At 42.7% G+C, this 26592-nt stretch overlaps 1 protein-coding gene across 2 annotated transcripts in view; it reads left to right on the top strand.

The window, feature by feature from the left end:
* The first annotated feature begins 691 nt into the window (after positions 1-691).
* The window catches only part of hs6st1a (heparan sulfate 6-O-sulfotransferase 1a), an 83326-nt gene continuing 57425 nt past the window's right edge, over positions 692-26592 (top strand). For both annotated transcript variants that reach the window (XM_077559997.1, XM_077559996.1), the window contains exon 1: positions 692-1570. In XM_077559997.1, the coding sequence (XP_077416123.1) occupies positions 1044-1570 (527 nt within the window). In that variant the 5' untranslated portion in view covers positions 692-1043. The remainder of the gene's footprint in view (positions 1571-26592) is intronic.

Genomic DNA, 26592 nt, shown 5'->3' with positions numbered 1-26592 from the left:
TATCTCATTCGATGTCCGTTAAAAATAAATGTTAATACAATTAATTCTACCATCTATAGGGCATTTCAGAAATTGTAGTTATTTTCACTTTGAAAAATTGTCAATTCACAAAGAAAAATTGTAAAATTACGAATTTTTACTGTTATTTTCTGAGTAAATATTTTAAAAAATAATAATAATTGTGACGCAAGCTCGGAATGATCAATTCCTAAGAACGTACACGAGGACGTTCTTCCTAAGAATGCGCGTGAGTCTCTTTGTAAATTGGAATGGTTGGTTACTTCTTGACTCAAGAAACACATCTTGGCACATTTTCCTAGCCAAGCCTTCACAACTTTCGATGCACCCTGCTAGCTGGCAAAAACAACATTCGAGCGTTCTTGATTTATTTCTACTTTCAATTGGAACAATAATACGTGGGCCGACTAATGAAGTTTCTCAAGACCACAGGGACGTAAGAAAGGACAAGAACGCCTATAGTGTCATTTTCAAAACGCCATTTAGCTTTAAAGGTGTATTTCTAGGTTGTCTACGTAAAAAAAAATGGGCGGTCTTCCTGTGAGCCAATGAGAGAGAGCGAGAAGGGAGAGAGAGCGAGAGAGAGAGAGAGAGAGAGAGAGAAAGAGAGAAAGAGAGAAAGAGAGAAAGAGGTGGGGGGGGGGGCAGAGGGGGGAGAGAGAGCGAAGGGAGTCCTCGCTTCATCCGGGGACCGCAGCTCCATGGTGATGCGGCGAGCTTGCTGTGTGTGTGTCCGACCGCCGAGCGAAGTAAAGTAAACCTGGGGAGGGTCGCTCGCCTGTCGGAGTAGTAGGAGGTGGCTGGGGGGGTGGGCTCCGCTTTTTTTCCCCCTCCCTTGGTCTTTCTGGAGTTTACAATGCGCATCACGCCGCGAACGATGAGACAAGTTCGCCGACGGGTTGCGAGCCGCTCTTGATTCCCGGGGAAGCGAGTCTCGGCGACGGCGGTTCTGGTAAGCCGTAGCGGCGGTAGCCGTGGCGGGCATGAAGAAGCCGAGCGCCCCGCTCACCGGGAAATGGTAGCGTATGCGGGCACCGCAACTGGGCAGGAACATGGTCGAGAGGAGCAGCAAATTCTTGTTGATCGTGGTCGGATCCGTGTGTTTTATGCTGATTCTCTATCAGTACGTGGCGCCCGGGGTCATCAATTTCGGCTCGCCGCACGGCTACTTCGCGGAGGAGGACGAGGGGGACATCTTCCCCACGCCGGACCCCCACTACGTCAAGAAGTACTTCTTCCCGGTGCGAGACCTGGAGCGGACCGTCGACTTCCAAATCAAGGGGGAGGACGTGATCGTGTTCTTGCACATCCAGAAGACCGGCGGGACTACGTTCGGCCGCCACCTGGTGCAGAATGTCCGCCTGGAGGTGCCTTGCGACTGCCGGCCGGGCCAGAAGAAGTGTACCTGCTACCGGCCCAACCGCAAGGAGACGTGGCTCTTCTCGCGCTTCTCCACCGGCTGGAGCTGCGGCTTGCACGCCGACTGGACCGAGCTTACTAACTGCGTGCCAGGCGTTCTCAACAAGAAGGAGAGCAAGCAAAAGAATCTCAGGTAAGCACAAATGCGTTTACCGTGATTGAATCAGTGCAACTTTTGAACCTGATGGGCCTTATGTTGATCATTTACCTACACAGACCTGGACAATCAATTTTGAAATGATATTCATCACTAGCTTGTTTTTCCTGAAACCTAAAAAGAAAATCGTATTAGACTGGTGCAAAAGGTCCAAATATGTGCTGCGGTTCCCATCAAGTGGGTGTGGTGGCATCATTTTAAATAGTGAGGAGGAATTCCAATATTATCAGACCGCTACAAAAATTTAAACAAATATATATATATAAGATAAATCAAACCAGGCAGCTGGTATGACTCATAAAGGAGCAGTGAGAATCTGGTGTGATTGTTTGATAACGGACCCCTTGATTGGCATTTTAACAGTGCAGGGAATGGGGGGTGTTCTTACAAACGCACCCCACCTCGAGCTGCCACAGTTGTTGGTTGGGGGGGGGATAAGATACAGTTGTTCGTATCCCATACGGCTGATTAATAATAATCCAGACATATTGACAGTCGTATCAACTTCCATGTCAGCGCACCCCCGTCCGTGCGTGCTGAAAAGGATTCCCCTGTCGACGGGGGCTTCTTTTGTGTCACGCTCTGTAATTTATTTGATTGTGTGCAAGGGGACAAAAGGGGGAACCTGTGAGAGTGTCCTGTCTGCGTACCTCGCAGACAAACTAAAACTGTCCCGGCTGCTGCGCTTCCCAGGGTCCCCCCCCCCAAAAAAAAAAGTGGGGGATCAGGCCTGGGCGAGGCAGACAGGGGTGCAGAAAGGGAGGGAAGCGGGGCTAGTTGCCCCTGCAGGGGTTTGGCTCTGCTCTAATCCGGGTGATTATTACTGCTGGGACACACAACACGCACACACTAATGCTGGTATTCGCTGCTGGCGTCAGTCTTTTCCCACCCCGCGCCCCCACGCCGGGTGGAGGTGATAACGCGTCCATGCTGAGATATCAGCGTGGACGCAGGCTAATTGGGCTCTCATCATATTTTTGGGAGGAGATGGCAGGAGGTGAGAGCAGAGGTTATGAGCTGGGACGAATGCATGCGATGCACAATGCGCAACAGACCGACAACCGGGTTCGATTTGAGCTTTTTTTTTGCTTCTTTGTGAGAAAAGACAGATGAGCTGATGTCTCAGAAAGTTGTCCTGAGTGATTATTCTGTGGCGTTTGGTGTGTTGGGGCCCAAAACAAAAAAATCACTGTATTTTCAACATTACTAGATCAAGCTGGTAAATACATATCAAGACTGTGGACTGAATAAGCATGGTTGTATTTTATTTTTTCACTTCTTGATCTGCTCAGCTAACAATCGTACATATTAAACCTGTTCAATAATTACGATGGCAAATTCTTGTATGTGGTCAACAAACACTATTGGATGGAACCACGCACTGTGTGATTACAAAACGAGATGATAGCCTTCCATTCCTTCTTCTACTCTTCTTTGTCTACATTGTAGCTTTCTCTTCCTCATATATTGGTACTGCGACCGGCACTTTGTTCGAGTGAAGAGACGCGTGATTGTCAGTGGAGTTATCCATTCTCCACGTTTTCCCTTTTAGGGAATTACCGGAGTGACGCTTTGTGGTAATGAAGCTAACTTGCGTCACGCTAGCTATGTGTAGTGCTAGCGCCTAGCGTGGCTACTCAATGCGCAGAACCGCCCCCTCTAAATCACAAATTATTTTTCCAAATAGGCTGTGCTTACAGTCTACTGTGCCGAATCTTTACATCCTTGAATCGTGTTTTTGTTCCCCACGTATCAAGAATTATTTGGAATCATCTTTTGTGGAGATAGGCAAACCTCTACTGAGAACTCATGCTAACTGCTAAGTGCTAACTAACATGAAATCTTAAAATAAGGCAACACCAGAAAGGTGCTAACTGCTTTGAACTTGAACAGAAGTCTGTAACGGCTTTACAGTGGAGAGTAATCGAGTATGAGCAGCAAATTAGTAGGTTCATTCATAATTATCTAAAGTTAAAATACATTATACAACAGCTACACAGTAAGCAAACCGTAAAAGGATGTGTACGTTATCGCATACGTCAGCCACGATGAGGAAATGTAGTAGTTGGCACTCGAGTGCTGAGTTTTGAAATCCATACAATCAATGTTCTCTAAATTACATGATAGCTTCTTTTGTTTTGTTTTTTTGTTGTTATTTCTATTTTTTTCACAATTCAGATTTGCTGATGAACAATTTAAGCCATTCAAAAATACTTCCATTATCATTTTTACGCATCGTTTGTATTGGTGAAGGGATACAATTTGTATCGTGATATGGATTTTAGGTCCTCTCTCTCAATCCTAATTATTATAATTTTTTATTTAAATTTTTTATATTAAATTTTTTTATTTTTTTTCTATTAACTATTATGAAATGAGTATACTGTATCAGTGACTAAAAGATGCAGCCATATTTCTATTAGTTAAAAAAAAAATCCACTTTTACATTATCAAGAGTATGAAAACGTTTATTGTACATTTAGAACAGATCTAAAATTCGTGATTAATCGTGAGTTAAAAAAAAAAATCATTTTTTTCTTTTTTCTGGAGGGCTCAGTATTGTTCATTCGGTAATTTTACCGATTTTGACATGTCATCATCATCATTGCTCTCTTTTTTTTTTTTTATGTGTGTGTGCGTGCGTGTGAGTGTGTGTGTATTCATTAGTTCACCTAAAACCTATTAAAAAATCCCAAACCGTTCACCTAAACCGAACAATTCCAGCCAGAGTCGTGAGGCCGTCAGGAGACCCGAGGAAGGACCAAAGAAAAGAAAGGAAAGTGAAATCCCAATTTAATTATGATGTGAAAAATCGACACCCCGCTTGACAATGGGATGTAAGCTTAACGCAGGTCCTAAAGCACGACTCTTAATGGCAAGCAGCAAATTCTGGCATGGGCACCCGCAGCGCTTTCTCTTCCTCTTTTCTTTGTTTTTTTCCACCCTCCGTCTAGGTTATGTTGCTATGTTTGCAATTTCGCCCTGGATGTATTTACGAGTCAAGAATGTATCATTAGTCACATGCTTACCCTTAAAAAAATACGTCAACATTAACCCCAGCCTTCCCCTCGAGGTTAATGAAATGATATGCTTTTTCAAACTTTGGGTTGGGACAATTTTGGGGTCAATTATTGGGTCGATTTAAATGCTGCACACTACTTTTATTATTATTGATTGTCAAGCAGGCACATGTTTTCTTGGCTAACTGGCTTGCTGTGCTCCTCATGGTTCTTTTTATGAATATTCATAGTTTACCATCATAGGGTAAAAGTACAGTAGCATAACTTCCCATACTTCTTGTTAAAAAATGGTTAAAAACATGATTAACCCCTAGGCGTTATCGTGACCATTTTTTGGCTTTTTGTTGGTTCTGACCAGGCCATTTCAAAATAAAATACTGCCCACGGGTTAATAATGCCAGGGGACACATTTAGTTGTTTAGTTAAACAATTTATTTTGAATAATTTCTTGTAGCCAAATGTTGCTTTAGTTCTCTTTGCGGCCTCCTCGACTTCGGTTTCGTTTCACCCTTTCATCAATACCGTTTTCACTTTGTTCATGTATCGCAAGTCTTGGAAGGTTAAAGTCACGGATGTTTAATAAGGTTATGTTTTTATGAACATATGGCAATGAAATGCCAGCATATCTGGTTGTAATTTGTCCTGCTTCTGCCAGGTCTTACTAGTCTTTGTTCTCAAAACTGGATCCGGATGAAAGTCCCCAACTCCTTTTAGAACTTTTTGGGTTGTCGATCAAAGGTTTTTGTAGGTGAGCTCGCCGCAGCCTGAGTGCCCCGTGTTGTCCACATGTGCGTCAATCCACGCATGTGTGTTTGCACTCTTGCTGCAACATTCGTCTCCGGGGCGGTCGCACCGGTGTGGTAGAGGCCAGGGCCAAAGTGCGACAAAGATCGGGCTTGTTTACAGGGATTTTTTCGGCGGTGTCCGCATAGTTCTCGGGTCGGCTGTGCGTATGTTTACCATGGCGGCCGTTAAGCAGCCGCTAACACCGTCAGGCAGACATAAAAAAACATTTTTTTACGCTTTACTTGCTTGTTCAAAATTTATGGGAACTTCCAGATGTGGCAGTGGTACTCGCATGCTGTAACAAGGCTCAAAATAATTGGTTTTCTTTGCGGCACAGTCTCGAAGCAAAAGCTAAATTGGAAAAGATCTGATCTGCTATAATGTAATTGAGAACATTTATTGTGCAGACCTCAAAAGTCAATATGAAATTCAGGACTCTATTGTGAAAACAAACAAAATAACATTACTGATATTATGAATATTTTATACAATATTAATATACTTTTTAGGGGTGTGAATTGCCTAGTACCTGGCGATTCGATTCGTGTCACGATTCGATACCGATTAATCCCGATACGAATCTATAAATTGATTATTGCGATTATTATTTTTTTAACTGAAATTTTGAAAATACTAATCAGTAAACTTGTACATGTACACTGTAAGATTTGTATGAAAATGCATTTATTTGAAAATTCAGGTTGCAGTCGGTTTCATGTTTGAACAGCACTGAAATAAAATATTAAGGCTTAATGTTCCATTAATGTAACATTCTTCCATGTTTAATGTGTAAATCTTAAACCTAAGTAAGAAGTTTTGTCATAAAAAAATTGATGTTTAAAAATCGATTCGGCCGTATATTGACTCGATTCGAGAATTGCGCGCTGTAATATCGCGATATATTGCCGAATCGATTTTTTCTAACACCCCTAATACTTTTCAACTTTATAGGCCACTTTTCCTGACATACACCGTAACAGAAGATAATAGATTTTTGGGTACGGTTCTGATTAGTGATTAATTTGCCTGATATTTTGCTGTTCAAAGTCGGACGTTCTTCAGCCAGACATCTGAAAAATTCCGGCGCTAAACACGCTAGCCAGGTCATTCTTAAATTATCTTATCTTATCTTCTCTGTCTTTTCTCTGCATTGATCTGACTCCTTTACTAAAATAAAAAATACGACGTCGCAATTAAATACAAAAGTAAAAATTATTTCATCATGTTTATTGCGAAATGTATACAGTTGACCCCTGCATATTGGCGGTTAAACATTCTGGGGATGGTTATTTACAGGAGTAACAACCCCCCCCACCCCCCCCCCCCCCCCCAATCCTTGTTATTTGTAGAAAATGTATATTGAATGTTTATAAGTGTTTTTTTTTAACATTATTTTGGCTTTGTAAACAAATAAATAAAACTGCATTTCAATGGGTGTCAATTAGCTCAGGCTTTTATGCAATGAAAACAACATTTTCTGGCTAACTAGCTAACGCTAACAACTTAAAAAATAGACTTAACTGTATGTGTCTTTTAAGATTAGACGGATCATTTTTTAACACCAGAAGCTGGTGAATGAATCATTTTAGTACCTGACGACATCAAACCTTTTTTTCTTTTTCAAACTAAGCGCTTAGATGGGAGATGTCGTTTATTGCGTCATTGTTGTTAATGCTAGCTGAGTCATTTTCTTCCTTTTTCATGACTTTTAAGTCCCCTAGATTTCAATCAATCAAGATCTCAGCCACTACGGTCACTAAGCACTATTTACTATTTTCTTTTTCACAGACCTCCTCCATGAAAAAAGTAACAAGCCTTTTCTGACAAATTAAAAAGCAGAAACTATACTAAATGTGTTCAAATGTAAGTAGTAAAGTATTTGTACTGCCCGAGACCTCCATACGAAGCCGCAGTTCCGTTTTTTTTTTTGTGCCAACGCCGCGTTCTTATCCGGCTGTCAGTGTGGATTTTACACAAAACCTTTTAGACGCTGCAGAAATAAATAACATGGACGGGAGCCATCTCCGTTAGTCCAACGGGGGCGCATTAAAGAGGCCGTCTTATTATGTTTACTAGAAAGGCCCTCTAGAAAAAAAAAAAAGTGATCAATGCTGGGCAAGCTGTAGCTGACATTATTTTGTGTTTTTATTTGACATTTGCTGAAATGTAGGGCTATTTATTATTAGAGTTCGAGCACCAGGCAGTGCGAAGGCGCTCTTGGAATTGCTGTTATTATTTTTCAGGCGAATGAATCGGATTTTTGGCCGCCTCAGCATAAACAAGAAAACAATCAAATTTTGCCAGTGAGTGAAAATACAAAACGCAAATTAGACACCAAATTGGACTTTTATTGATTGGGGAATTTAATGGTAGTGGTTTTCAGTTTCACTATTCATGTTGCACTTTCCTTTTTTTTTTTTAAATTATTATTTATTTTTTTCTGGAGAGCTCAGTATTGTTTATTTGGTAATTTTACCGATTTGACATGTCATCATCATTACTCTGTCTTTTTTTTATTTATGATGTTGCACTTTAGCTGATTTAAAGCTGTTATATCATTGAATATTTGTTTTATTTCCTTTTTACGCAAAAGCTAAGCAGATTTACATTTACTTCCCTTGTCCTACCTAATCGAAACCTAACTGTGACTTTGAAACCAAGGAACAGTAGATTTGTAGCCAAGGCTACTATTCTATCTTTATCTGCTAGCATGCATTTGGACTTGTTTAACATGACGTGACTGTTAATGGCCCTCGCAGGCTCGCCGGTTGCCCTTAGAATGACAGCATAAGACGGGCGCCGTGACATTTGCGAGATTGTCCGAAGCCGCCATCGACCTGCCGCGTGTTGAAGTTGTTACACCGACGACCTTTAAGGGTTTTATTATTTATCGATTTCTCACAATGTGTCTCTCTCTCTCTCTTTCTGTGCGGGCGTGCGAGTGCATGCGTGCGCCGCCCAAGAATGAGCCTCTGGAAGGAAACAAGGATGAGTGTTCTTCGCATTTAGCAGGCGCATATTACTCTGTTTTGGGGTCTGGCGATAAGTGTGTTAAGCGATTTGGCGGTCGCCTCTTTGAGGCTGACGTGCACATAAGCAATGGCATTATGGGATGCGACCATGCTAACGAGTTCTCCTCCCCCCGAACCCGCAGGATCAACCGGCATGGCTCCAGCCAGCTAACGAGCGCTTGTACCTTGGGCCAATACCACATTGTGATGCTATGATAACCGTGAGCAAAATTATTGCGGCGTTACACAATATTTCAATTACAGCTCTTAAATGTATTGTTTTGTCATATGACGAGCTTTTGTCCGTTGGATGTGCACAGAAGGTACATTAGTAAATGTAAAGAGAAAAATAATTACATTTTTCTAAATAAAATCTCATAGAGATTTATTATTTATTTATTATTTATCTATTTCTCAGAAAATAAGGCGGTACTCATTAGGGCCGCCCCCCAAGTCAACGAGTAGGTTTGCAAGTCGGCCGACGTCGCTTGCGAATGTCACATGACCAAACCCAGAAAATAGGCCAGTCGTGATTAGTCGAGCCCTGAGCAACTGCGATGTCGTTTTCAGTGGACGGCAAGTGGCAAAATGGCCGCCCCCATGAGATGGATAAAAGCGGGTAGATTTTACTGCTTAGTTCATAGTCCACAAACATCAGAATGCTGTTTTTAGACAAGCGGGGGGGGGGGGGGGGGGGGGTGGTCATAGAACTTATTATTGTAAAGAACATTTTTGACTAGACTTTAAGGAGGTTGCTTTCAAAGTCTACCTGCTGCCACACCTGAATCAAATTAAATCATTAAATATTCCACAAACTATTATGCTGAAACATTAGTGAATATTGAAGTGCGTATATTTACCTGTATGTTTTTTTTTTTTTTTTTTTTTTTTTTATTTTTCTTATGGAGCTTTGTGTGAAATCAAAGCCGCACTTTACCAAACACGAATACCATCTGTCCCGTGCTTCTCACGCCTGTCTGTGTTTAATCCCGGCGTGTCTACGTAAAGATAGGACAGGGCTAATTTTACTCTCCTCTCCAATCACTGCCTGTTCTTCCTCCTCCTCTTCTTCATCTTCAGCCCCCCCCCCCCCCCCCCCATGCTTTCCGCTTCCCGCCTAAGCGCTCTTTCCCGCTGCCTCCATCCCTCCATGGTGGTGTCACTCCCTAATCAAACAGCAGGCCTGCTTTCCGCTCGGTGGCTTTATGGCCAGGAGGGGGTCTTTTTTTTTTTTTTTCCCGCTCCTCGTCCCTCTATCTCCTTCTTTCACATTTGTCCCTCCCCATCTCTGCCCCCCCCCCCCCCCCTCATCTTCCATTTCCCTCCTCCTCCTCCTCCAGAGCGTGGCTAGCGCATTAGAGGAAATGTCTTTTTCATGGAAGATTTGCCGCAATTTCCAAAATGGCTGCGTTGCCTAATGGACAACCGACTCGGTTCTAATGAACGATTACATGTGCGAGTGTGCGGCGTGGGAGGAGGACGGAGACGAGACTGAGGAGAATGAGGAAGAGGAGGGCTGTCAGGGAATGATTGAACATAAAAGCCGGAGGGGTGAAAATGTTTAGTTTCATTGGTGGGGTGGGGGCTAGTCAATTAGCACGCTTGTCAAGCGGTGGGCATTACTCTTCTTTCAATGGGTCTGTTTTGGATTCTCAGCACAAATCACCGCACTCCGCCTGTGTGTGTGTGTGTGTGTGTGTGTGTGTGTCGTCGCATGGTTCCATCAGCGTGGCGGCAAACAGTATCCCAGAATCCAGATGAACTCCAAGAAAGAGGCTGATTGGCACGTCGTGCGTATGTGTGTGTGTGTGTGTGTGCCTGCAGTGCCTGTGCGCGCTCACGTGCATCCGGGCGGGTCGGTGTTAATCCAATCAGATTAGCCGCGTATAAGCGCTGGCGGGCCGGCCGCTTCCAAAACCGGTTTACGTCCACTCATCCCGCGAGTGCGCCCCGTATCAGCGTTGCCCGACCAAAACCTTCCCTGCAGTCGATCCCTGCAGGTTTCACCGCAGCCAGGTTAGGATTGGCTGCTTTCACTGCCATAACCTGCTTTTTGTAGCTATTTCATGGTGATAACGGCCTCTACGTAATCCTCATCTCATGGCATCGCATTCCAGAGTAATTCTCGTTTCCCATTATAGCGATTCCCAGTAATCGGTCGGGGCTAATGCTAGGGCTAATCAATGGAGGGCTTAGCCGGCCAGAAGAGCCTAGGGAGGGAAATAATCAGTTGACTTAAAGAATTATGTCGCCCATAACCCCGCAAAGGTTTGGAATTGCTTTTAGAAGCCACTAGATGGTGGCAAAGCACTTTTTGTCACATTAGACAAAGCTATGGCCAGACTGAATAAAGCTCCTCCCTTTCGTTCAACATTGGTGCTTGGCACTAACATGCCAACGCAAAACTTTTAGGAATAGCTTTGAGTTTAGCGCAAAAAACGGCGAATAAGCGAAATTATCGTGGATGCTTTTGTCGGAGGAAGGCAAAGTACCCAGAGAAAAAACACACAATGCTATTGAGTCATTTGGGTAGTTGCTGTAGCGCAGACGTCAGGATCGTCTGACGTGTGCTCCATTTTTGCCACATTTGCGCCAATAAGTGATTTAATCATCAATATCCATTTCCACATATGTCCGTTGCTAAGTGACGCTCAAGTAATTCTCATACCGTACGTCCTCAAATATTCTTGTTTTTAACCCTTTCAGTTTTCTTGAACTAAAACTTTTGCCACTAATAGAAGAACTTGAACTGCCCAGTGAATGAAGTCTTGCCTCCCCCTTTGTATAAGTTCTAAAACTACAAGATGCAGTTAGCTAGCTAGCTAGCTAGCTAGCTATGTCTACACCACAAAAAACACATTTCCCTGGATGCCTCAATTTACACAACAAGCGTCGTGTCGTTCACTCTACCGTAACATGCTAGAACGCAAAGTGTTGTGGGATGTACAGCGTGTCCATAAAGTCTCTTTACCATTTCAAAAAATTATTAAAAATGCAATTGATTAGATATTTTATTTAGATTTGTTCTATTGTATTGAGCGTTTATTAAAGTTTTTTTTTTATCACACTGCATTTGTGTGTTTCAGGGATCCTGTTTGTCAAAGGTCAAAGGTCGCCCACTCCTTCCTTTATCTAACACTGTCCCTGTCTCCATAAATTTCTTGCGCCATGCACGAATTGACGGACGTGACGGTGGATTTCTTCCATACTTAGTTCTGTAGTTTCGCTGAGTCTGCCTATCCGATTTTGTTTCAATAAACCATGAGACACATTGCGCCTTCTCTTGAGGGGTAGCCATTTTGTAGGGGTTCATTCAATATCACCTCTTTGACAAACAGGATCCCTGAAACACACAAATGCAGTGTGATAAAAAAAATTTTTTTTAATAAACACTGAATACAGGGATGTGATTTTTCCGCTAATTCGCGGAATTCCGCTTTTTTTATCCCCCCCCCCAAAAAAATCTGAATTTTTTTATTTATTTATTTATTTATTTTTTAGTAGTTCATTGTGTATGCACATGACTCCGACAGATAACATCTTCTGCTATAACAAAGACATTTGTGGTATGCTCTAATATGAGTTACTTTTCATTTGGTCATGATACAATTATTTGTTCATGAAATTTGAACTCTTCAACATTATTTATGTGTTAACTTAGTAATCACATTAGTTAGATATGATGATATTCTCAGTGATAGTTTTTAAAAGCAAAGGCAGTCCAATGTTTTTGAATGTGGCTGATTTTGAGTTGACTAAAACTGCCATTTTATATGGGATAGTTCAATATACATTGAAAATTTATGCTGTTGTTTTGTCTATTTCTTTGTCATGTGAGTGCATTGAAAGTACTTAAAAACACGGAAAACCCATGAGCTCCGGGGGGCTTCGCCCCCCTTGTCCCCCCACCAGGGCCCCCAGACCCCCGGCTAAATTTTCAGATAATTTCACTTTGGTCAAATCACATCCCTGTGAATACAATAAAACAAATCTGAATAAAATATCTAATCAATTGCATTTTTAATAAATTTTTGAAATGGTAAAGAGACTTTATGGACACCCTGTATAACTAGCAGAAAGTGTGCACTTAAATGGCTGTCATGTTGTGTGAGCCACAGGTTGAATGATGTGCTGCCATGTTGAATAAACTTTTAACATTCCTTCAAATGTCTGCGTTGTGTGGACCGACACGCAAGTCGGGAGGTTACAACACATGCAATCTTGCTTCTCCCACCGACCGAGAGGGGCCGCGGTTAGCTCACAAGCTAGCTCGTGGCTGTCGCCCCACCCGGTGGGATCTATTGCAGCCGCCAGAGGCTTTAAGTGGATCTATTTTCACTGCTCAAACATGTGTAGGCATAAGATGTGTGGTATTTGATCCGATTGACTGTGGACAATAGAGCTGAGAATGGTTTCTCTGCGTTAAAAGGACATGTTTACACTTTCACTCTTTTGAAGGCTAATTTGTGTATACATGGCCATTTTTTTTAATCATTCAAATTGTGTCAGTGTTTTTAACAAGACTTTTAGTCTCACAGGGACTTAAATGTCAAACAAATTAAACTCACAAGCCTAAACAGGTTGGTAATGCTAAAGATAATACATTAATCCATAAAAATGATTTCAAAAAGCAGTGAATAATTTCACAAGACCCTTCGGTGGTCGTTGAGGCCAACAGCACTCAGTCGCAAGCGCTTCAAGTGTCATGTTCTCACATTGTAGTGAAAAGAATGGCCGTGACATGAAAGGGTACGATAAGGCCTCCTGTGTTCCTGCCCGTCTATAGCTTGAGGCGAGCGTTGACAGGCAACATCGCTGCTGCTCCGTCTCCAGGAGTTCAACTCCGGTTCAGACTCGGGTCACCGCAACGCGCATACTCGCATGTGGGAGCCAGTAAAAGCTCAAGAATGGCTGCCCGGTATGGGGGCCCCTCTTTTTGCTAAACATTCCTGGCTTTATTTTGACTTCTTACAGCCCAAGGCATTGTGAAGTGGGATGATTAAAATGTTGCCAAAGCTGGAAAATGTGTGGGAAAAAAATGGTAGGTTGTTGATGTCGAACCACGCTGTCAATGTGCCATCCCGCTCCGGTCAACTTGAGCTTAAGGTCACCATTGATTTTCTTCCGCCGTCATTGTAACGACGAGACAAGCCCAAGAATCCGCTCAGCCTTTGTTGGGGTTATCTCCAGTCGACCTGCCAGCCTTTGCCATTGATTAGTCATTATGGAGCTGCATGGCTTTTTCATTGATTGATAAGCCTTGAATGACACGCACACAGAACCAAGCCTTACCGAACTCTTGGACCGACGTTCCCAACAAAGCCAACACAGAGCGTCTAAATGAAGACTGATGAAGCGTTTCTTATAACATTACGCAGCATCCCTGACTCTCTTCCACCCCCGCCAGTAAATGACTGCCCCCCGCCCCCGCACATCCGTGGCCCGTGAACAAATAACACATGATTAGCAGACATTTCTATGGCCCGTAATGAGGGAGTGCCACGCGGCTCTTCCAACAGGATTAGCCTCTATTGATTAGGCTAGCCTAGCATTGGCCTCACAAGTGAAAAGGGTGGAGATGGGGGGGGGGTATCTATAAATGGGTAATGAGTAGTGCTGCGGAATGCTACGCTATGCCATGAGAATGGGATTAGGGGCTATTAATCAGACAAGAGGCTCGCACAAGTCATTAGCCGGCCCGGCGGCAATGTCAGTGCGTCTGCGGGATGATTCCGGCATTCTAAATTGGGTTTGGCCTTGTTGTTGTCATCTGCTCTCTTGCTACAAATCGCCCCTGAAAGTCTTTTAATACCCTACCCGGTGGTGCCTCATTCCTTGATGGCGCTCACTGTCCTTTCCCGTCAGCATCTTCAAAGTCAGTGCAGGGATTCGCATAAAGTCGCACAGTCTGCGAGCGCAATCCCGTATAATATTAATAGTATCCATCCATTTTCGATGCACTTTTCCTCATTAGGGTCACAAGTTAGATGGAGCCTATCCCTAGCGGACTTTAGGCAAGAGTGTGTAGACCTCGGGCTAGTCAGCAGCCAATCGCAGAGCAGCTTTCTTTTTGGAACCAGAGAGAACCAGGAAGTGAGTGTACAATAGTGCTAGCTGAGAGCTACACTTGTGGGATGATGACGTTTGATTTTTGTTGTTGTCGTAGGTTGCGGTTTCCAAAGAAACTCCCCAGAAAAAAACAGCCTGTCAGTGTCTCTGTCGGGAAGCTATAATATTTAGTAGCTAGCTGCGTAAATTATAAATACTAGAATCAGAGTAGGACCAGACAGTTTTATTAGATCCAGGTCAATTCAAAGTCTTATTTGTGTTGGTCAAGTTGGGTTGTAGTACTAATGGATTAAATGTGCAGGTCCGGATTTTAAATCCGGAAAACCCAATGCGGGACTCTCTAATCCAGAGTTTACAAGAATAATGCATGTTTGTCCGTCCTGTCTTGACTTGGACTGGTAGATGAAAAACTCCATGCGTGATGTGAACCGGGAGATTCTCAACGTCTTGGTCTGACAGTCCTCACGTTATCCGTAAAATTGAATGCCTCGTTTACAGCTTGTAGGCATTTAATTATTAATAAAAGCAATCTATTCATGATCTTTCCGCGATGGCCAGCGAAGGCATTTGAACTAAGAGGGAGAAGCTGACAAGCGTGCTAATTGAATTGTGGGAAAAATGCAAATCTCATTGTGGCTCTTTGAGATTGTGGGAGGAGTTTTATCTGATAGGGGGTGCTAACTTTTACCAAGTGAATGATTGTGTTGTTTCAGTGTCCCTCCATGCGTCACCCTCTTTTTTTTTTTGTTGTTGTTTCCACACCATTTTCTGCGCATCACGCCTTCGCCGGACGCAAGAGTTTTTGTCCCACAGTAAAAACTTCGATGGCGATACCATTCATAGAAAGACAACAATGTGATAGGGGGTGGGGGGGGATTTTCATTCTACTACACTTGTCTGCGTCGTTCAGGGCAGAGCCAGCGTAGATCACCACGGCTTAGTCTGCCTCTCAAGTTTGCTTTTTTATGTTGTGCAGTCAAGCAGCGGTCGCATGCGCTGCGGCGTCTATCTTGTTGTTCACAAGTCGCGACCATGTTTTGACGCATGCGTTTTTCGGTAAACCACGGGGCTAAATGTGTACGCTGCGGCCGCGTTGCTTGCGCAACATTGGTGTGAAGAGTGCAGTTTTTTGTTTTTTTTTTAAACAACATCCATCTTTTGTTATCCAAGTTTGTTTTTTTGTTGCGCGGCAGCCACGGAATGGTGTAGCAGTCTTGCCTGTTTTGTTCACAGTAATAAACACTATTTTGGCAGGTCTATTTTAAATATGTTGGTTTCAATTGACCCTTGAAAAGGAATAAATTATTATGTCCTCTTTGCGTGTTCCAAAAATGAAGATAGATTTAATGTAAGAAAAATACACATTTGCAAAAATGATTTAATAAAAAAACAGAGAATCTCTGGACAAATAACTGCCTCTAATCATCACTTAAACAGGTGGGATTCAGAGCGTCAAATGTAGCTCTTCCGCGTGCACAACGGTTTCTTATAGTTAAAAAGACCTCCTCTCTTTCATTTGTAGACAAAACATACTCTCTGGTACTTTTCCGTGAGCGATGGCGAAAACAGAGTCAGGTGTGGGTGTTCAAAACAGATTCTGTTCTCAAGGACCAAATGTGTTTTCGCACAAAGCGCTGAGAAGGAACTTTTTTAGACTAAACTAGTATGTCCCAGCTTAAGGTCAGCCTATACGAAGTCAACACCATCTGCTCTGCACAGGACACAAAACATTTCGACAAGGTTAATATAAAGAATTAAAATGTTAATAATGTGTAACAATGGTTAATAAAATAAAATGAAGTATTAAAAATGTTATAATATCTATCACCCTTGAACTTAATGCTATGTAACTCGAGCCTGTCATGCTTCACTTCGGCAGCCAGTTAATGATAGCAAGTTCCGTAATTGACAGCGCCGACCTTATTGCTCGATGGCCCGCCGCCTGGCATAGAAATAGAAATAGAAATAAAAACAAAGTATTCAAAATGAAGGTTAGCGACGGTTAACTGATGCAACCAGATAGGCGCTAACTGAAAGATACGGCTGTGTTGGTAGCAGAATAATGAAAATTAAGCTACAAGCAGGAGCATGCTAACAGTGCTAGCACACAGCAAAAACCCTCTACTCTATTCTACTTTTAGACTAAGATGAAGTAGTTATGATATTTTGAGTATGGATATGTCCTGTCCTTATGTATTTATTATATATATTTTTATATTTTATTTTCTCGTTCTCTCCAACAATATGTTTAGTCAGAAGTCTTTTTGTCATCCATCTCTAAAAATAAATGCATTGACCTGTAATTTCGGTGTTCATTTTTACCGTACCATAAAGAAATAATATTGAGGGATATGTTGTCATTTTATAGGTTTGGGTTACAGTATTTAGGATTAACATTATCAACAAACTGTCACATGGTTTACAAACCATATGGACTCGCTTTGTTCCCAGACTGAACCGAATCATATCGAACCGTTCTGCCGCCTGGCATAGAAATAGAAATAAAAACAAAGTATTCAAAATGAAGGTTAGCGACGATTAACTGATACAACAACCAGATAGGCGCTAACCGAAAGATACGGCTGTGTTGGTAGCAGAATAATGAAAATTAAGCTACAAGCAGGAGCATGCTAACAGTGCTAGCACACAGCAAAAACCCTCTACTCTATTCTACTTTTAGACTAAGATGAAGTAGTTATGATATTTTGAGTATGGATATGTCCTGTCCTTATGTATTTATTATATATATTTTTATATTTTATTTTCTCGTTCTGTCCAACAATATGTTTAGTCAGAAGTCTTTTTGTCATCCATCTCTAAAAATAAATGCATTGACCTGTAATTTCGGTGTTCATTTTTACCGTACCATAAAGAAATAATATTGAGGGATATGTTGTCATTTTATAGGTTTGGGTTACAGTATTTAGGATTAACATTATCAACAAACTGTCGCATCGTTTACAAACCATATGGAATCGCTTTGTTCCCAGACTGAACCGAATCATATCGAACCGTCCCTCCCCTTTTAGAATATCGTATTTGAATCGAATCGCAAGCCTCTGTATCAAGATGCGTATCGCCAGAGATTTCCAACCCGAGTACGAGCGTACTCTGAGAGTATTAGGCCAGGCCAGGTTATTGTAAAGAACAGGAGACGGTCACCCTCTAGAATGAGGGTCATTGTTAAACGCTAATCCAGTTATGCTATTCTTGGTGTCTTCGCCTCTTTGTCCCTCCCTGATCCGCCTCCTCAACCGACACGGATCCGTGGCACCAGGCCGCTCGAGAAGCGAGATCGTACTTTTCATCCTTGTACTTTTTTTTTTTTTACCCTCATCCTTCACCTCTACTAACCCATACTTTGCTTCTCTCGCTTTCGCCCCCGCCGCTTCTTTCTTTTTTTTTTTAACCACTGTCAAAACTGCCACCGCTGTCATTTTGGGTTCCCAGTGTGTGTCAGCTTCCTCCAGAGAGAGGAAGTGATGTGCCAGGAAGTGCTTTTATCCGCCAAGTGATCTGATCCGATGTGAGATTGAGATGAGCGAGGTTGCCCTCAGGGACGCGCATGATCGAGAGCCTCCACACCTTTTTTTTTTGGGCGGGGATATCCAACAGATGGAACAAATACGGCAACCTTCTGGTGACTGCCAAATCACGAAAGCAATTCTGGAAAAAAAAATAGCTTAGTAAATAATGGTGTAATCACAATATATGTAGATAAGGCAAATTCATTGTGGTGAAGTGTGATGGGTAGTAAAATAGGCGATTTTAGTAGTTCATTATTTTTCGTGAGTTTGTTGGGATTTCAACTGTGTTGACATGCTGATTCTCTGTTTTGTTAAAAACTCCACAAAGATGGTGACAGCTTGTCTCTTTGCTAATGTTAGCTTTCCGACACCAAATACATTATGATGATTTTCACCTTTTAATAGGATGGGACTGCTATGACTTGAAATATATATTTTTATAACTTATTTTTACGTATTAATATATTTTTTTTATAGATATCCTTAACATTACGAAACAAATGTGATGACTGTGGGGGGGGGGGGGGGGGTTAATTACTTTGTGTTGTGTTTTAATCTAATTTAAGCAAATCCTATTAATTACGATCAGTCCACTTTAACTTTTAGAAACAAACGTGATGGCTTTGGAACAAACTTTCTAATTAGCATTGTGTTGTATTTAAATCAGACTTTAGAAAATTAAATTGTAGTCATTATGATCTGCGTAGGTCAGCAACCATAATGACTGTGGGGGGGAAAGGGGGGGGTGTCAAATTATAATTGTTTGTGATGTGTTTTAATCATATGAAGACGTAGTTAAGATCAGTCCGCTTAGATCTTAGAAAACAAATGTGATGACTGAAAAGGTTTAAGATTTGTGGTACTAAATGGAATTTAATTCCCATCATTTGTGTGGCGTTGCAAACACTTTGCTTTGCTCTCACTATCGATATTCAGACATTTCGGACGAAAATAACTTTCTGTATGCTTGGCAACTGTTTCTATTCAAGGCATTTCCCTTCTTCCGTTAAATCGATATGGTGATGAATCATAGATGATTTTCTTCCGCAACGTCAATCGTCACACCATCTATGTAAAGCGATACAGTGTGATGAGGATTTGTATCTTGATCATTATCATGAGTAACTCTGTCGTTCCACGTCCTAATCTAAAAGTTCGTGTGGCAGACTTAATTTGTATGCGTGCCGGCAGTTTTGTATTATCGACGAGAGCATCTGTGAAAGAAAACAAACCGAAACCTGCTCCCGTTTTTTCTGAGAGAAAAGGCACAAAGCCGCCCTTCGACACGACTAAACTCTTTTGATAAATCACAGTACAAGTCCACGGAATCGATAAAGGTTATATGAATCTTTCAGAATTTGCCTTGGGTTGCCCTAACAAGCACATAGATTGTCAATTTAGGATTTTAATAGGAAAGAAAAACCCCATCCCGCTGAGAATAGGCTGTTTTCCCAGCCAGTGTCGGATCTATCATTTGAAAGGCTTCTGTGTATTCCAGTGCAAACACGCTGATGCTAAATCCCATTCATCCATCGCTCACACGCTTCATCCCGAGCCATATATTTATTCGTACATCCATTTTCTGTACAGCTTAGCCTCACTAGGTTGAGCTCGAACGTATCCCAGCTTGCTTTTGGCGAAAGGTCGGTACACCCTGGAATGGCTGCCAGCCAATCGCAGGGCATATACTATACAGAAAAACAAACATTTGCATTGACGTTCACACCTACAATTTTGAGTCTTCTTTTAACACAAAAACATGTTTGGAATATGTGCGGAAGCTGGAGTATGTTGGGGGTGGGGGGGTGAAAACGCCACATGAGTCCAGATTTGTACCCCCAACCTCAGAAGTATGAAGCGGTTAAGATCACCGCTAGACTACCATGTCTACGTTATGTTGAGATTCTAAATTATCCATGAGACGCCCGGCAATGGTGAATAATGTTGCAATCCGTAGAAATTACAGCAATTACTGCTTTTATCCTTAGAGTGAAAACTATTGGAGTGTTTGCCTGTGTTGTCATGGCTACGGAAGCGTCTTGCCTGGTCATGTTTAGAGGGGCAGGGAGCTAATTTGTTAAACAGCAAGTATGGACATGTTTGTGCATAATCTAGTATCTTCATTCCATGAAGTGCATAATTAGTTAATAATCTGTGATCTACTCATGGCTAACTTCTTATTTAGATCTTTATGTTTTTTGTTTTTTCACTACAATGCAGCTGCTATGTTACATGTTTATATGTCTGTGTTTTTTTGTTTTTTTTCTGGAGAGCTCAGTATTGTTCATTCGATAATTTTACCGATTTGACATGTCATCATCATTGCTCTCTCTCCTCCGTCCGTCCGTCTTCTTCCGCTTATCCGGGGTCGGGTCGCGGGGGCAGCAGCTTTAGCAGGGAAGCCTAGACTTCCCTCTCCCCAGCCACTTCAGCCAGCTCATCCGACGGGACCCCAAGGCGTTCCCAGGACAGCCGAGAGACATAGTCTCTCCAGCGTGTCCTGGGTCGTCCCCGGGGCCTCCTGCCGGTAGGACATGCCCGGAACACCTCCCCAGGGAGGCGTCCAGGAGGCATCCGAACCAGATGCCCGAGCCACCTCAACTGGTTCCTCTCAACGTGGAGGTGCAGCGACTCGACGCTGAGTCCCTCTCGGATGACCGAGCTTCTCACCCTATCTCTAAGGGAGAGCCCTGGCTACCCTGCGGAGGAAACTCATTTCGGCCGCTTGTATCCGGGATCTTGTTCTTTCGGTCACGACCCACAGCTCGTGACCATAGGTGAGGGTAGGAACGTAGATCGACCGGTAAATCGAGAGCTTTGCCTTTCGGCTCAGCTCCTTCTTCACCACAACGGACCGATACAGCGTCCGCATCACTGCAGACGCTGCACCGATCCCTCTCTCTCCTTTTTTTTTTTTTTTTGTGTGCGTGCGTGCGTGCGTGCGTGTGTATTCATTAGTTCACCTAAAACCTATTAAAAAATCCCATACCGTTCACCTAAACCGAACACTTCCAGCCAGAGTCGTGAGGCCGTCAGGAGACCCGAGGAAGGACCAAAGAAAGGAAAGGAAAGTGAAATCCAGCACCGACCAGACACCACCCACCACCCACCGGGCCACCGTCTGTGTATATCCGTTCATGTTACTGGTTTGAGTCCCAGACACACAGCTACCAAATAGCTAGGGCTAGCAAATTAATAAAAATTGAATCATCGTTTTGATTTTGGCTTCTCACGGCATATGTTATTCTCCTTCCCTGAGCGCGCTTTAAGGTGCTTAATGACACCCAGTTGGAGTTTACTGTAAAAGTAAACAAAGCGCAAAAAGAATTTCACGCGTGTATTTAAATCCAACACAAACTGATCTTAGTTTTACAGACATTGCTCATTGCTAGCTTTCAATGGAAAAACCCTATTGACGGGCTAATAAGAATTAGCATTCGAATAGTATGGATAAACACTACTGTACATTTTAAAATCAATGAATAATCGTGTTTATTAATCGTGAATATTATTTTTATTTTGTTCAATAATGGCCAAGCCCTACAAATCGCAACGTTTGCCAACAAAACTTTGCGACCAACAGCCTCCAGGCAAATGCTTTTAAATTATTATGGAGCGGGTGAACGCACACGCCAAACTGTTCTTAGATGTGATGGAGTCGCTTTGAGGCAACGTGCATCTGAGTCATCCTATGTGAACAAGATGTGAAGACGAAGCGCTTAAGCAGTTCGTTATGAAATTCTGCTCTATGACTTGTGTGGCAAATCAATTGTGTGGTCATCTATATATATATATATATATATATATATATATATATATAATAGTAGCGTGTGCAAAGTGTTAGGTGGTGGGATATGTTAAAGGCTTGAGTATTCCTCTGGAATGAATATTTTCATTTGGAAAGGTTTTTTTTGTGGAAAAAGCTGTTTTCGACATTTTAGTGTGGAAATGTAATCTGAAATCAAGTTAGGGCTTTGAGGGCTTGAGACTGAGACGAGATCAAATCTTGTCCAGACCAAGACTTCAATGGGGCCAATGCATTGAGGGGTTGAGACAAGGGGTCAAGACTGGCAGATGTCGAAAGTTGAAACCAAGACTTTATAGGTGTGAGACCTTGTTGAGAACTTTGCCATCTTGAGACAAAGTCGAGACCAAAGCCGCTTCAGACCAGAAGGCGTAAGTAATTAAGATACGGTTGTTTGGTGGTGGAATGTGTCTTGAAAATGCACCCCAGATGCATTGTATTGATTTGGTGAACACAACAAAGAACTGTGGGGGGGCATCAAACCCCCGCAAATGCCAAAAAGCTCCAGGCGGTCCACGTAGACCCTCGAGGGCCAGTTCCAGAAAGTCAGGCAGGCTTTCGTGATGCAAGCCTTTTTGCATGTTGAGCGCCACAATGCAAAATTGCAAATACTCTGAGGCACTCATGCAAAATTGCACTTTCCTCCCACACATGCTCTCTGCAGTCCCTCGCTGACTTTATGGATGTTCACTGGTTGACATTTTCTCTTTGTTGAATATATACAGCCCCCCCGCCCCACCCTTCTGCCCTTATTCGCGTCCTCCCCTTCCGTCCTTTCTCTCTCTGTCTCTGCCGTCTTTTGTGCCGCATCCCTTAACGCTTGACCGGCCGTGCCTCGACTCTTGACTTCAAAGGGCCACTTTATTCATCAGTCACTCATCAGAAAGAGAGCAGGGCGCTAAAAGAGAGGGAGGGGATTGAGATTGAGTGTATTAAATAACGAGGTGTGGTGGTGGTGGGGGTCATGAAACTGGGCAGGAGAGAGAGTAAGAGGATCTGCTCTTGACTGCAGTGGACCTCTGCATTCGCAAGAGTCACGAAAAAGGCCAATTTTGAGACCAAGACAGGGGCTGAGACCATGTCTAGATCAAGAATTTGGTGTGACCAATATATTATCGTGTGAAAAAGACCATTAATTTGAAGGGATTGAGGGGGGGGGGGCAAGACTTGGTGGACCCAAGACTTGGTGGACCCAAGACATGGTGGACCCAAGACATGGTGGACCCAAGACTTGGTGGACCCAAGACTTGGTGGACCCAAGACTTGGTGGACTTGAATCAGTCATGATCAAGACTTTGAAAAGAGGAGTCATCTAAAACATGTAGGAATGCGGCTGTCGAGGACCGGGGTTGCCTACCCCTGACCTAGACCTGAAACTAGGCTTGAAACCAAGAATAGACCAAAACTTTAAGGATTGAGACCAAATCGAGTCAAAACTAAAACTCTGAAGGCAGAGACCAAGTAGATTCCAAGACTGAGGGTTTGAGACCCATTTCAAGGCCGAGGCGTTAAGTCTCGCCGGGCAATCCAGCAGACAAAAGGCGTTTACAATTACACGCCTCCAGCGCACCTGACAATTTGGTGTTCAAGATTAGACTACAATCGGTGATGTAACCCGATTTTGGTGGATTTGATCGAGGCACAGGCAGACAGATTCTGCGCTCCGCAGACGTTTGGTGGGTGTCATCGTATTTATTCATAAATATGACTTTGAATCAATGTATAAATAATATCATTATTATCATCATCTACTTTTAAATGCAAGGGAATCTTGCGGGAATCTCAAGGGAATGAGAGGGAGCCAAGTTGAGACTGACTTTAAGGAGCCGCAATATGTCAAGACCAAGACTTTGAGGGCTTAATAGACAGTCGAGAAGTACCTGTATATGAAGAATCCAATGTTTTTGACCTGAAAAATGTTGCTAACTTGATACCTCTTACTTTTTCTAACCATCCTCCATCTCATCTTCCCCTTCTTCTTTTCTCACACTACAAAGCCTTCCAGTAATCTGCACCTGCCTATTGTGTTTGGCAGGGCGCATTCTACAATCTCACCTTTTTGTGTTCACTGACATTCTCACTCTTCCCTCTCCTTTTTTTTTTTTTTTTTTATCCCTTTGCCACATATTGCTGTTTTTCTCAGGTGGCTCGCTATTTTTCAGGTCATTGGGAATCGTTATTGTGTCCCTTCTCAGCTGGAGTCCTGCTCGTACTCAGCAACGTGGCAACAAAGCAAGTATGTCACCTTCGCTCTTTGCGCGAGACGTAGTTGGCCGGCCCACAAAAGATGCCTTGTTTACATGTGAGTCAGATTCTCAGGCTTTTATTACGCTGTTGATATGTTTCTCTCCCTTTAGTAATAACCGTTAAGGGGGGAGTCTTGTCACGCTCCTTGTGCCTTGTTGTTATTTTGCTGGAGAAAAGTGTTGCTCTATGACTCACCATGCGCTCGAGAGCAGGTTTGGAACCTTTCACCCTGCCTCTGCCCAACCGGAGTTTTTGTTTATTGGTCTGAGGAAGTCCGCTTCAATTTATGACTACAGATTATCATCTTTGAGAGCATAAATCCAATTAATTTCGCTTTTGGTTCAGCCAGGCCCGGCCTGTAAAGATTTGAATTTCTCACAAATTTTTCAAGGAGGGACTGATAAATGTCCTTCCTGGACTCGCAATTTAATATTCCGCAGTGGTTTCACTCCAGCAACAGCTTAAAGAAATGTGGTTTGCTGGCTTGCATTTAATTTAAATATGTATATTTTATGTCACGACTATTTGTATACAAGACATTAGAAAGTCAATTTTTCAAAATATGTCCCTTCTAAAGATACAAAAATGGCTCCATCCTGATACTTTGTACTTATTTCGAGCCTTCTTCTGTGCAGGCGTCTTTGGCCACGTGCCAACACATGCCAGCGCCACAAGAAACATTGACATGATGCAGCTGTGCGTGAATCACAGGTCTTAATTGAGCTGTAGAGGTGTCGATTAGTTAATGAAACACCTTGTTCTTTTTTTTTTTTTTTTTCCATCCTCATAGCCGGTGACAAAACTGATGGACATTTTCACTCGTCTTTTTGGCTGCACATGCAAAAATGCTGTAATGAGGCCAACACTTTGCCATGTTGAGCCCAATTTGAGAACAAGACTTTAAGTAAGGAGTCTTTCTCAAAACAAAGACTTTGAGGGGTTGGGATGAAAACAAGACTTGAGGGGTCAATTCCAATTTGAGACCAAGTGTTTGAGGGCTTGAATTGAGACCAAGAGTTTGAAAGTTTCAGACCAATTCAAGAGCAAGAATTTGAGGGGTTTAGGCCGAGTTTATTCAAAAAACGTTGAGGGTTTGAGTCCAGACTGTTAGAAATTTAAACCAAGGCTAGACCTAAACTTTGAGGAGTTTAGGCCAAATCAAGACCAAGAATTTGAGGGCCTGAGTGCAGGCCAAGACTTTGAGGGGCTCAGCTCAATTTGAGATGAGAACTTTGGGGATTTGCAACGAACCCAAAAATTTGAGGGGTCAAGAATGAATTGAGACAAAGACTTTGAGGGCTTGAATCGACATCAAGACTTTTAGAGATTCTGACCAATTCAAGAGCAAGACTTTGTGGGGGTTTAGGCCTAGTTTATACAAAGATGTTGGGGGCTTGACTTGAGACAAAGACTTTGGGATATTTAAACCATGGCTAGACCTAAACTTTGAGGAGTTTAGGCCAAATCAAGACCAAGAATTTGAGGTCCTGAGTCGAGGCCAAGACTTTGAGGGGCTCAGCTCAATTTGAGATGAGAACTTTGAGGATTTGCAACGAACCCAAAAATTTGAGGGGACAAGAATGAATTGAGACAAAGACTTTGAGGGCTTGAATCGACATCAAGACTTTCAGAGATTCTGACCAATTCAAGAGCAAGACTTTGAGGGGTTTAGGCCGAGTTTATTCAAAAAACGTTGATGGTTTGAGTCCAGACTGTTAGAGGTTTAAACCAAGGCTAGACCTAAACTTTGAGGAGTTTAGGCCAAATCGAGACCAAGAATTTGAGGGCCTGAGTGCAGGCCAAGACTTTGAGGGGCTCAGCTCAATTTGAGATGAGAACTTTGGGGATTTGCAACGAACCCAAAAATTTGAGGGGTCAAGAATGAATTGAGACAAAGACTTTGAGGGCTTGAATCGACATCAAGACTTTTAGAGATTCTGACCAATTCAAGAGCAAGACTTTGTGGGGGTTTAGGCCTAGTTTATACAAAGATGTTGGGGGCTTGACTTGAGACAAAGACTTTGGGATATTTAAACCATGGCTAGACCTAAACTTTGAGGAGTTTAGGCCAAATCAAGACCAAGAATTTGAGGTCCTGAGTCGAGGCCAAGACTTTGAGGGGCTCAGCTCAATTTGAGATGAGAACTTTGAGGATTTGCAACGAACCCAAAAATTTGAGGGGACAAGAATGAATTGAGACAAAGACTTTGAGGGCTTGAATCGACATCAAGACTTTCAGAGATTCTGACCAATTCAAGAGCAAGACTTTGAGGGGTTTAGGCCGAGTTTATTCAAAAAACGTTGATGGTTTGAGTCCAGACTGTTAGAGCTTTAAACCAAGGCTAGACCTAAACTTTGAGGAGTTTAGGCCAAATCAAGACCAAGAATTTGAGGGCCTGAGTCCAGGCCAAGACTTTGAGGGGCTCAGCTCAATTTGAGATGAGAACTTTGAGGATTTGCAACAAACCCAAAAATTTGAGGGGTCAAGAATGAATTGAGACAAAGACTTTGAGGGCTTGAATTGACATCAAGA

Source organism: Vanacampus margaritifer, chromosome 1 (assembly GCF_051991255.1).
Source record: "Vanacampus margaritifer isolate UIUO_Vmar chromosome 1, RoL_Vmar_1.0, whole genome shotgun sequence".
NCBI classification, from domain to species: domain Eukaryota; kingdom Metazoa; phylum Chordata; class Actinopteri; order Syngnathiformes; family Syngnathidae; genus Vanacampus; species Vanacampus margaritifer.
The sequence above is the reverse complement of the archived record's forward strand: the minus strand, read 5'-3'. Positions and strand labels throughout refer to the sequence as shown.